The sequence below is a fragment of the Rhinolophus sinicus genome, linkage group LG03 (genome assembly GCF_036562045.2).
Source record: "Rhinolophus sinicus isolate RSC01 linkage group LG03, ASM3656204v1, whole genome shotgun sequence".
In the NCBI taxonomy this organism is placed as follows: Eukaryota; Metazoa; Chordata; class Mammalia; order Chiroptera; family Rhinolophidae; genus Rhinolophus; species Rhinolophus sinicus.
Genome location: NC_133753.1, coordinates 22668148 through 22680914, shown reverse-complemented (window position 1 = coordinate 22680914; position 12767 = coordinate 22668148). Strand labels below are relative to the sequence as shown.

The 12767-nt window shown below is 48.3% G+C and overlaps 1 protein-coding gene across 8 annotated transcripts in view; it reads left to right on the top strand.

The window, feature by feature from the left end:
- ESRRB (estrogen related receptor beta) overlaps window positions 1-12767 on the top strand; it is a 167062-nt gene that overhangs the window by 115296 nt on the left and 38999 nt on the right. For all 8 annotated transcript variants that reach the window (XM_019733676.2, XM_074327178.1, XM_019733678.2 and 5 more), the window contains exon 3: window positions 12215-12331. In XM_019733676.2, coding sequence (XP_019589235.1) covers window positions 12215-12331 — 117 coding nt within the window. The remainder of the gene's footprint in view (window positions 1-12214; window positions 12332-12767) is intronic.

Sequence of the window (12767 nt, the reverse complement as noted above, 5' to 3'; positions counted from 1 at the left end):
GAGATAATCCTCAACCTGATTGAATTTCCTAGCATATCTAAAGAAAAAAATGTACCCATCAAAAGGATTGATCAGCCCCGGAGGCACAGAATGAAAGGCCGACTTTTGTAGCAGAGGCACTTCTAGGAGTCAGCCTGACAGGATTAAACCTTCGGTTGATCTGATTAGCCTCTTTCTGAGTACGAGCGAGTTCCCCTGTACGTCTTCTGCTTGGAGTGAACTTGCTGGTTAGGCTGACCAGGTTCTCCGTGTACTTGAATGCGCTGGCATCTCTGGGCTTATACATCAGGTTCCTGAATGTGAGCGATGTGAGTCTGCCGCTGAGACATGGAGGCGCTTTCTGTGGCTGGAGTCGAGCTTCTGGATCACAGGGCTGATGCCAGGTTCTGGACTGTGATACTGACCTCACATGGTGAAAACCTTTGCAGTGTGAACTGAAGTAATGAGGGATTTTTGGGGGAACCACACTGGAGCCTTTTCCAAGCCCTACTCCTTGACCAGTCACTCTTATCTCAGCAATGACCCTGCCTCCTATTCCACTGAGAAACTAGAAGCTTCAGACGGGAACTCCATCAGCTGGTTGCCACCAGACCTTCTCACTCTCTCCCGTTACCTGCGTATCTTTCAGTCATTGATAGCTGCCCATTCACTGCAGGACGATGTCTCCTCCACCAGGCTCACCCCTCTCAGGCTTTGAATTTATCTCCTCCCTACTTCCCAGAGACCTTCCTACCCATTATCTCAGGTCTTTATATCTTCTCACTCTCTACAGTGTCCTTTCCATCAGCAGTTAAATACCTCTAGTATCTCCAGTTTTCCTTCGAACTTCAGCTACCAGTATGTCCCCTCTCTTTCTCCTCTGTTCTTGACCCACCTTTTGTACCTAACATCTCCTGCCCCTGGCTTCAGTTGCCTCTGGAATCGGGATGAATCCCAGTTCCACAGCTCTTGCCCTCAACTTCTCGCCGAGTTCCAACTCTGTAACATCTAACGAGCATTGCCACGTGGATGTCCCAGAAGCACCCCAAATGCAACAAGTCCTAAGCATAAGCTATGTCTCTGCCATCAAATGTTTCTCCTTGTATTTCCGGTTCAGTGTCTGTATCACTCCCCTAGTGTTTAGGCCAGAAATGGGCCTTTGCCTTTACTTTGCTTCCTGTACCCCCCTCCCCGCCCCCACCCCATTCCAACCCAACATCTTCTCTCCGTTCCCCCCGCTTTCATGCAGGCCACCACTGACTGCAGTAGTTTCCGAACTGGTCTCCCAGCTGCCAGGCTCACCCCTTCCCAGTCTGTTTACTTCAGTGCTTGCCAGAGAGACACTTCCGAACCCACACTGAACATGTCACTCTCCCATTTTATTTTTTTAAAGATTTTATTGGGGAAGGGGAACAGGACTTTATTGGGGAACAGTGTGTACTTCCAGGACTTTTTTTCCAAGTCAAGTTATTGTCCTTTCAATCTTAGTTGTGGAGGGTACCGTTCAGCTTCAAGTTGTCCTTTCAGTCTTAGTTGTGGAGGGCACAGCTCAGCTCCAGGTCCAGTTGCTGTTGCTAGTTGCAGGGGGCAGAGCCCACCATCCCTTGCGGGACTCGAGGAATTGAACTGGCAACCTTGTGGTTGAGAGCCCACTGGCCCATTTGGGAATCGAACCCGCAGCCTTTGGAGTTAGGAGCATGGAGCTCTAACCACCTGAGCCACTGGGCCGGCCAGTCACTCTCCCATTTTGCTTGTGGGCAAAATCAAAGCTCCAGAACACAACTGAGGGTGCCCTTTGGGATTGGTGCACGCTGACCCTGGGGCTTCATCTTGTGCCATTCTCCATTGCACGCTGTAGGTCAGCCTGACTGCTCTATTTTCTAGTCCCCAGAACTTGTCAACCATACTTTCAATTTCCAGAGTTTGCACATCGTCTTCTCTCTGCTCCCCCTCCCAACTGGCAGTCCCTACTTTTGTCCATTAGGTCTCAAGTTAGCTGGCCCGTCCTCCAGTAAGCCTTCTCTAATCTCCTGCTCTCGTTTGGCATACGTAGCGCCCTTCCTCGATGCTCCTGTAAATCTCCCAGCACACCAACAACACAGCACACCGTCTCGTGATTGCCATGACTTGTCTGGTTCCCCAAGAAGATTGTCAGCTCCTAAGGAACAGCATTACATATACCTTGATTTTTCAGAGCCCCACATCCTCCCACAGTACCTGACATGTAGGAACTTCTCAATGTACCTGAATAGAAGGTGATCCCCAAAGTGGTCCCCCATTTTCCCAGTGAAGACAAATCTAAGAAGTTTGGCGAGTTTGTATATTTAGGGATCTAGATAAAAAAGTCAAATGTCTACTTACAACAATATGTTAATTTTTGTTATATTGCATATTGTAAGTCACATTATGTATTATAAAACAATATATTATTTTTTGAAAAACTTTTTCTACTCCTGTTTTGTGAAGCCAGGTTTATCAAACTTTTCACTTGAATCTTTGCCCTCCCTAGGGCCACTTTTTGAGTCATTGAACACAGTATTGCAGAGCAGTCTCATCATTTCCATTTCAGTTACTTGAGATTTTCTGAGCATGTTTGTGATGCTATCCCTAAAAATTGTATTTTGAACCGCAAATACAGTTTCTAGACCATCAGAACAGTTTTGTTTTTATTTGTGTTGGTTTACAATCATGATTTCCATAACATGTCAGGTACTATACTGCTTTTGACACTCAACATTTGTAATTGTGAGGTCGTTTTCTCAGGAATAACGACATTTGTGTAAAATTTCTTTACGCCCTTCGTTACTGATTCAGTTGGGTGGTTGGCATTAATTGAGGTCTTCTCAAACGGTAGTTGTCAATATAAAGTGATTGACTAGCGCCTCTAATGCGAGATCTCATAAAGACTCAAATGTGAAGCAACTTCTTTTTCTAGAGGACAATGTTTAGGGAAAACTCCTGCCATACATTAGAGCTTAGGAAGCAGTTGTTAGTTCTTTGCCGATTATGGAGTCCCAATCATTGTGCTGGGAACTGAGGATGGCGCGCTGGCCCCTCCCTTTGTGGGTTTGTCTTCCGGGAGGGGGAGGGGGTGGCAGACAGTAGATATGATAACAAGGAACGCAAAATGACAAACTGAAGGAAGTGCCATGAAGGAGAAAAACCAGAGACCAAAGGTGACTGAGAGAGGGGGCCTAATTTACATGCTAAGAAGGCGACTTTCGAGGTAAGTGAAGCCCATAAAAGAATCGTGGGACCAGCGTTTCAGGCAGAGGAAACAGCAGGTGTGTTTCAGGACCAGAAGGGAAGCCAGTGTGGCTGGCATGAGCGAATGAGGGCAAAGTGGAAGGAGATGGGGCCAGAGAGACTGGTGAAGTTGTGGAACCATGGTGGGTGCCACACATGGATTTTCTTCTAGGTGGAATGGAAGCTGTTGAATAAGTGAACACACGATGCCTGGCCACAAGGGGCTCTGCAGAGGGTAAAGCTGCCCTGTACTCCTCCTTAAGTTCCCAGGGCATGTGACCAAATTTGCAGGTTACTGGGAGGCTCCTCGAGCAGCTCCTGGGTCTGTGTCTTAAGATGAATAAGAGCAAGTGAGAAAGGCCCTGGCACAGTGCTTTCTCTGTCCAAATGGGGCCCAGATGCAGGCTTGGAAGGAAACTCCCCGAGGAGAGGGGCAGGGGGATGATTGATGGGTTATCCTGCCTTGGACCACCTCCATGCCTTATGTCCTGGAGAATGAGACTGGCGGAGCCCAGGGGACATAAGACAGCAGGGTGCAGAGACAAAGCCAGGAATAGGTGAAAGTCAGGAGTGGGGTGCTGTCCCAGACCTGCCACCCACCAGCCCGTTGACCTTGGGCAGGGATTTGGGTCCTCTGGCCTCAGTTTCCTCATCTATCAGAGTCAATCAAACCCACAAGCCATTTGCTGTCTGTAGGGCACTGGGGGTATGAGGAGATGAACAAATCACAGTTCCTCTTTTCAGAGATACAGCCAGGGTGCAAGGCAGATGAGATACCAAGGTCAGACGGGGCAGGGAGGGCTTCCTAGAGGAAGGGCCATTTAAGCCGGAGTGAAAGGTGATCATGTGTGGCAGAAAGAATGGCAAGAGCAGGGTCCAGAGGAGATGGATGTGCTATGCTAAGGACAGTGGGGACACGGTGGTAGGTGATGAGCTGGCATGGCAGCGTGGGACTAGATGTCAAAGGGCTCCCTAGGCTGCGGCAGGGAAGAGTCCAGAGCAACGTTTCCGTTTGAGGGCTGCTTCCCCTGCTTTAGAATCCCAACTTTACAATGTCGTCGTGATTACAGAAATTAAATGAGACATGCATGTTTAACTTAGTGCCTGGCATATATGATAACCATGAAATAAATAGTCATTCTCTTTGGCAACGGAAGCCATGGAAGGTTTTTGAGTAGAGAATGAATCAAATCGCCTTTTAGCAAGATAATTCTGGCAGAGGTGGGGAAGATGGTCTCGCCCTGGGGGAGCTGAGGGCCAGGCAAACCAGTTAGAAGGCAAGATCCAGTTAATTTAGAGGCATCCAAACCAGGACAGTGGCAGAAGGTCAAAAGGGGGAGGCTAAGCTCGAGAAACTTGGGAAAGAGGATTCAGTATAAAGAGAATAGTGACTGGGTGTGGGACTGACTCTTGGATTTCTAACTTAGGCTTCTAGGGAGATGGTGAGGCCATGGGTCAGGGGAGAAACCTGGCAAGAAGAATTTTGCTGGTGGAAGGCGGGTGGGCAGGGAGGAAGGGGTTGGGATAATGGATATAGTCTGGCGCATGTTGAGCATGATCAGGTCACAGGAGAGTTGGAGATCTGGGCCTAGAGCCCAAGTGGACTCTGAGTGGGGCTTGGGGGTCTAATGAAACCTTCCAGGCCAGGGGTCCCCAGACCCACCGTACAGCCTTCCCTTGGGACCTTGTTAGAAATGCAGATTTCCAGCCTCACCCCAGACCTGCTGAATCTGACACTCTGGGGGGGGTAGGGCCCAGCGATCTGATTTAATATGTCCTCCAGGAGAGCTTGTTTCAGGCAAAGCTCTTCAGAAGAAGAGGGGAGAGGAGTGGGGCTAGGGCAGGAGGAGGGACCCTGGTGAAAGGAAGGGGAGGGAGAGCCCTGAAGGAGACTGAAAAGTACCATGTTCATCAATTCTAAGATGCTCATTTTCCCCATGTTAACAGCTCCGCATCAGGCTGTGTGCTAGTTACTGTCTGCTAGGTGACCGCAGTACGCGGGTGCCCTCACCCACGGTAAAGCTTGCAGAAAGGGGCCCGTGATCTGGAAGGAACCCCCTGAGACAACAATGGATACTCTTAAGAAGCATAGCTCCCTTGTTAGCAGAGAGGACGATTCTGCAGAAAAGCATGAAAACAATGACTTTGATGAAAAATAATTCAGAAGAGTCACATTCAGAAAAGAGTTAGCAATCTCTTTGATTTGTTTTGCGTACACTTTCTCTTTTGTGTATGTACAAGAATGCTATATGATAAAATGTGTATCTCAATAAATCTCAAAGAGCTCTTTTAATAAGAAAAAAATGAAAATGCAGTGGCAAGGAAGCAGTCCTAGTTTGATTGGCAGCTTTTTCTCCTTTCTTTCTTGGTGGTATGTAAAATAATGGTGCAGTCTTACCATTGAAAGCACCTTGGAATCGATGCAGTAAATATAGAGGTGGTCAGAGCTGTTGCAAGAGTCCCTGCAGAGAGAAGGAAGATGAAATCTAACAGAGGAGGGGTATGAAGCAGTGTGAGGGGGTGTCTGTGGCTTCAGGAAGGACCAGGACTGGGAGGGGATTGCACTGGTCAACTGGGAGGTCGCTGTTGAATTCTAGGATTCTCTGGGTGAGGTTTCTGGTTTCCAGTTCATTTGCTTTGATCAACAGGTATTTTTAGGAGCCAGGCACTCGAGGTAAAAAAAAGGAAAGACCTGTATCCCCACTAAGCACCCAGTTCAGAAGGGAGGACAACAAGAAAATCCTGATTATAAAGCACAAAACCAGTTGTTTTAAGTGCCGGGAATGGGGTGGGGGGTTGTGTGGGTGGGGTGGATGAGGCCTGTAGGGAAAAACAGGAAGGAGCAAGTAAGCCCACCTGGGACAGACGGGAAGAGGGGTCACCAAGGTCATGTGAGAGCTGAGGCTCCGAGGAGGTGACAGTTTGCCAGGAGGAGTTTCAGGTAGAGGGAGGGATGAGATAGCTGGAGCTTCACATGTGGGGTCCCAGGTGGGGGGAGATCAGGACGGATTGGTAAGAGGTGGCCAGATCACAAAGGGTCTGGTAGGCTTTGCTCTGGAGGTTAGATTTCAGCCTTTACACAATGAGGAGCAGTTGGACAATTTCTTAAACTTTGAAATTAATTTTTAACTTTTATTGAAATAATTGTGTGCACAGAGGTTTTAAAAAGTAAATGGAAATGTAAATCTTATAATGAAAAATAACCCTAGCCCTACCCTTTCTGTCCCCTTTTCCCATGATCCAGAGGTAGCCATTTTTTAAAAAAATCTTCTAACATTTATCTTCTTTGTTCTTAATATTATTTTATAGCTATATTTACCGACTTAGCAATTTTGAAGTTAGTTTTTGACTTCCTGTAATGGAAGATGAAGGGTTAGCGCCAATTGCACAACCCATCCCAACACACACACACATTTCTCATCTTCCCATTGTCCACATTTGGTTGTTTCATAATTTTTGGTTAAATCTATTTGCCTACTGCCATTTCCTCCTTGATGTGTCCTTGACTTTCCTCCTGGGCTGGATCCTCTGTTCTCTGGATCCTGCCTCTTCCTCTTTTTGGTCCATCCCTTTTTAGGGGAGGCATATGTTGGAAAGGCGCAGGAGAGGTAACAGTTGTTGACACCTTGGATGAGTGGAAAGGTCTTTACTCAATCCTTCAACTCACACATTAGAGTCATACTTTGGCTTGGTATAAAATTCTAGTTGAAAATAATTTCCCCCCACAATTTGGACACTGTTGCTGCTTTGTCTTCTAGCTTCCCGTGCTGCCATCAAGAAGTTTGATTAATTCACTTAGGAAACATACATTGAGGCCTCTCCTTTCCACACATGGTTCTAGGTGCTGGGAAACTGCATTGAACAAAGCAGACAATAAAGAAAATAAGCAAAGGAAGTCAACTGATGAGTGCTAAGTAGAAAAAAAGAGAGGGGAGTATGTCCATGAGTGTGTGTGTGTGTTCACAGAAAGGGTTTTCCCTCATGGTTTGAGATATGGTGGCCAATCTTATTCTTGGTCCTTTGTATTTGACTCGTTTTTTACTCTCTCCCTGAAAGTTGTTAGGATCTTTTTTGTTTTTTGTTCCCCTTGATTGACATTTTATGATAAAAAATGTGTTGTGTGTTGCAAGTCTTTATATTTTTTTATTATTTTATGTTTTTGTTTTGATATGATTGAAGATTCCCATGTAGTTACGAGAAATAATACAGAGAGGTCCCACGTACGGAGGTGCTTTTCACCCGGTCTCCCCATCTTATATAACCATAGCACAATATCACAACCAGGAAATTGGCAGATAGACCCCACCCACCTAATTCAGATTTCACCAGTTGTGCACACGTGTGTGTATGTTTAGTTCTGTGCAGTTTTATCACTCTGTAGATTCCCCTGCCCACCACTACAGTCAAGATACAGAACAGTTCCATCACATAGGACTCCGGGCACTACCGTTTTATAACAATACCACCTTCCTCTCTTCCCCCTCCCCAACCTCTGGCATTCACTAATTTGTTCTCCACCTCTGTAATTTTGTCCAGGTCTTTCATTCATTCTTCTGGCCTCTCAGCACTTGCAGCCTTTTGGTCTAGAAATTCATATTCTTGAGGTCTCAGAAATTTTCATCCCTCCTCCTTCTGTCCCTTCCTTTCTCCCTTTGTGATAACTTCCTCTGCACTGTTTTCTCTTTCAAAAATTCCTAATGGTTGGATATGGAGCTTCCAGGATCAATCTTCTAAGTCTCATGTCATTTCTAGCCTGTTGTCCATCTCTTTGATTTTTGTTCTATTCTAGAGTAGCTCCGTAGGCAATTCTTTTGACACTTTTGTGGCTTTTATATTTTAAATTTTTTATGAGCTCCATTCTATACTTTCTTTTTATTGCATGCTGTTCTTGTTTCATGAATGCAATCTTTTTTTCTTCTCAGGTTAACAGTATACTGATTATTGCTTTTGGAGGCTTATTTCTGCTTCCTGCTTTGTCCTGGTTTCCTCCCACATGTTTTCCCCCATTTGTTTTGGTTAGTCTTTCATATTGAAGGCTTTTCATAAATGTATTGATAATCCTTGGCCATCTTAAATGCAAACAGGGATAAAAAGCATAGAAGGAGCTTTCCCTTCGCTTATCTTTACCTGCTGGTCTTTTCTCTGATGCGGTTTGTTCTTTCAGAGAAGAAGCCTACAGATTTCTATCTTCAGATGGGGGGAGGTGTGGAGTGCACATCTCGCCGCTAGAATTCTGGGCGTGGGCTTGGGGGCTGGGATGGGCAGTCGCACTGCTCAATATGCAATATTCAGTCATCCTCTTTTTAACTTTAACTTCCCTTTTGCCCTCAGCCGGGGTTCCTGAGTCCAGACTTCATTTGCCTATATTCTCCAGAGATTAAGTTGGCTTCTCTTATGCACGTTGCGGGAGGATACTTGGTGGCCACATGGAGTGGCCGCTAAATGCTCTTAAATACAGACTATCAGCCAATTCTCGTTTCCAGTTCCATAACTCCATTTTCTGCTGAGTCTGGAATCTTCAATGTCTGAGGCTTTCCAAGGTGCTGAAGGACAAAGGGCTAGTTCTTATTGGGTCCCTCACTTCGGCTCCTTTGGTTTCTACTTGCTCCATTCTTCTGTGACACTTCTTTCTCCTATGCTGCCCTTTAGAGGGCTTTTGGGAAGGCCTGCGACATATGTGCTCAGTGTGCCATGAGGAGCTAGGGGTCCACCGAGGGATTCTGCACAGGAAACTTATTCACGTCCCCCAGGGGCAGGGTGGACGGTAGATTGACTTGAAGGGGAAATGGAGATGGAGGAGGCTAGTCCCTCAGGTGAGGCAAGAGATGATGGGTGTCAGAACAAGCTGTGACAGGGAGGAAATATCAGAGAAGTACGGTGAAAAGGATCTTAGGAGTAAAAGAGAAGGAAGAATCCAGGATGCCACCTCCGTTTTTGATCTAGGCAGCAGGTCGCTTAGTGGCCCTTTGCTGAGACCAGGGACACAGTGAGAGAAGCAGGTTGGGTGAGGACGGGTGCAGTCTGAGGAAGTGTGAGGAACCCTGGGGACTTCAAGAAGGGAGTATCCAGTTGGTAGGTGGATTCAAGGGTGTGAAGCACAGGCAATGTGTCTGGCGCCCATCCTGGCCAATTCCGTGATAGCTGCTGAAGCCCATGGCAGGAATGAGGTCATCCAGCTGGGGGGTAAGGAGGAGAGGAGGGAGGGGAGCTGAGGGCAGTGGACCACACAGAGATGAAAGGGGTAGTCTGCGTCCTCCAGGAGTGAGATAAATAAGGGAGTGGAACCAGTGACTACCAGCCCAGCCCTTTCACACCTACAACTTAAAATGGCGGCTGTGCAGACTCTGATGTTAGCCAGCAGCCTCTGGGTCCCCGGGAGCCATTTCTCTCAGCTCAGCAGCTCTCATGCCCGAGTCCCCAGAGAGGACTCCCGGTCCCTGCAACTGTTCAAAGATAGCTGATGGGGATGCCCCTGGGCTTTTCTTCTCCTGGGGCACAGGATCAAAGAGAGTTGGTGATGGGGATTTCCCCTCTGCCTCAAGGTTACACAGAAATCCATGTCAAGTCCTGGCATTCCTGCCTCCCTCCCACGGGTGCACAGGCAATCAACTCTAAGGTCTAGTTATGGAAGGCCCATTTTCATGTTCTTAAGTGGAGTGTCAGAATGAGTGACTAGCTTCAGGTCTGACACCTAGGAAAGACTTACCTAGGAGTCTTCCGGCTGCATCTACCCTGGCAGCTCTGCCTGGATGTCAAAATAAGCATAGTAACCTTGATTGCATGCTTGCCAGTGCATCTGTCACCGAATATGCACAACTTTATGAGATGGGAACATACTGTGCCCATTAAACAGATGAGGAAACTGGGGCCCAGAGAGGTTAGGTGACTTGCCTGAAGTGGAGTCTGCATATGTCTATACTGGGTACTTCCAGGTTAGAGCCCTGAATTTATGCTAGCCATTCACTGACCATGTCCCCCTCCTATGAAAGCCCACCCTCAAACCTGCTACACCTCTGCTGGTGGTGGTGGTGGTGGTGGTGGTGGTGCTGGTGGTGGTGGTGGTGGTGGTGGTGGTGGTAGTGGTGTGTGTGTGTGTGTGTGTGTGTGTGTGTGTGTGTGTGTGTGTGAGACAGATGCCTCTCCCTGCTCCTGAGCTCTAGACTGTCCTTAAGAGACCACAGGAATTCTGATGAATTAATCTCATCACTTTATCAAGGAGGCACTTACAGAAATTACAAGGCCACCAGCCTGGCTTTGCTGGCAGCCAGCCGCTGGGGCCATAAAACAAATTGAAAGGAACAAAAATAAATAAATAACATTAGAAAACTCTCTCTTTCCTCCCCCAACCCCCACACCTACGCATGCACATGCATACACACGCACACGCACACACGGTCAAGATCATGGCTTGAGTTATTACCGCTCAGTCCTCTTGTTCTGATGAAGACCCAGTGCCCAACCAGCAGACACTTATTGACCCCCTGCTGGAGCAACAACCCTGACAAACCTGGGACCCATCTTCCTTCAAGGGATGACAGGCTAGCCATGCTGAGCCCAGGGCATGTGACAAGTTAGTAGTGTGCAGATGGCAGCACGAGTTACCATGCTGGCTGATGCAGGGCCACGGCGGACCCTGCGAGCTCACTGCAGGGGTTCAGAGCGGAGACAGGAGCCGGACCACCTGGGCTCAAGTTCTTGCTCTGCCTCATCCTGGACTCTGCTCACCTTTCTCATATGTACAGTGAAGAGAAAGATGTTTACCTCCAGGGTTGTTGGGAAAATGAAAGCTTCAATATATGAAAAGCAGAACTAAAGCTGCTTCATAATAAGCACTGGTCAGTGTCAGCACTCAGTGTGCATTGAGCACCTACTTTGTGCCTGGCTCTTGAACTACAGAGAGGAGCTGGCCTAGGAGGCACCACAGGCGATGGGGAGGGGAAGGAACACCTACCTCAGGGGACCTGGAGATGCAGCCAGGCCAGGCGAGGAAGTGCAGGGAGCAGAGTGGGCTTGTTCTAAGCAGCTGGAGCAAAGGCCTGGAAGCCTAGATCATGGGGGTCCAGGAACTGATAATTATGCAGAGCAACAGGGATGTTGAGGCTGGAGACGGAGGGGCGGGAGGGGTCGGGCAGGAGGCAGGTCCTATAGGGCCTTCTAAGCCAGCGTGGACCTGGGTGAATCAGTTTGTGTGTGAGTGTACCTCCTTTCTGTTTGTCTTTTTCATCTTACCGTGCTTATGTATATTGACATTCTTTCCCAAGAAGCCACATAAGCCAGTGCGACCCAAGAAACGGTTAGGGTTAGGTAATAGAGGCGCACAGAATCTTTATCTCTTCCCTTCCTGTCCCCTCCAATTCTTCAGCAGAGAGGTTGACAGGAAATGGGATGGGAAAATGTGCAGGCTGGCTGGACTTCAGAGAAAGAGAGAAGGGGGGGAGACATCTCTGAGGAACCTTGGGCAAATCAACCTCTGAGCCTCAATTTCCTCACCAGGACAAAATGGGGAGAAGAGTACTCACTGAGCCATTGTGGGTACTCACTGAGCCATTGTGAGTACTCACTATACAACTAGGCACCTTGTCACTGGGACTCAATCCTTTCGTTACTTCGAAGCACTTTGTCAGTGGTGGAACCTGGTCCATGCTTGTTCTCAGAACATCCCAGGGTAAATGGTTTCCATATGCCACATAGGGAGACTGAGATACACTGAAGCCGGAGGACAGCCCCTCAGTGAGTTTTGGTGTTCCAGCCCAGTGGGTGACCACTCTTCAAAGCTGTGGCTGCCTGGCCCCCTGAGACCTCCAGAGCTGAGATGTCTGTATTTAAGAGTTGGACATATTTGGACAAGTACCTTGGAGCACCAACTTTGAGAATCACTGCCCTGTGGGAACCTTGGGGGTGGCCAGTGAATCCCCATCCAGCCTTTGGATTGTATGGGGCGGGGGGGGCCTGGACAGCACTTGGCAACACTGTCTGTGTCTGGTTACAGGGAACATTGAGTACAGCTGCCCAGCCACCAACGAGTGTGAGATCACGAAACGGAGGCGCAAGTCCTGCCAGGCCTGCCGCTTCATGAAATGCCTCAAAGTGGGGATGCTGAAGGAAGGTAAGAGGCCCTGCAACCCACGCCCTGGCTTCATCCAGGCCAGGGCCCTGGATGAGGCCCTTCTCGCTGGGAGTCTCAGACCCCGGGCAGAATACAGACTAGCGCACATGCACGTGGTTCCATGTGGTCCGCAGACCCTAGATGTCCCTCCACGCATCCCAGATGAGGACCCTTCCCCCTGGGGTGTCCATCTTTCCTCTCTCACATACCCTGAAAGCAGGTTTGAAGCCTTCAGCTCCTGCCTAGCTCTCCACTCCTAAAGGAGATGGGAGGTGTCAGGAAGGCAGGAGTTGGAAGTTCTCCATTAAGGACCCCACGTGAGCCCTAGAAAGCTGGCTTCGCACTCCGCCGAAGGCCCTCCTTTGGAGGCAAACCCCCTCCACCCTGGGAGGGGCAGGCTTGAAATGCTCTTTTACCTCTCAGGAGCCCATGGAGT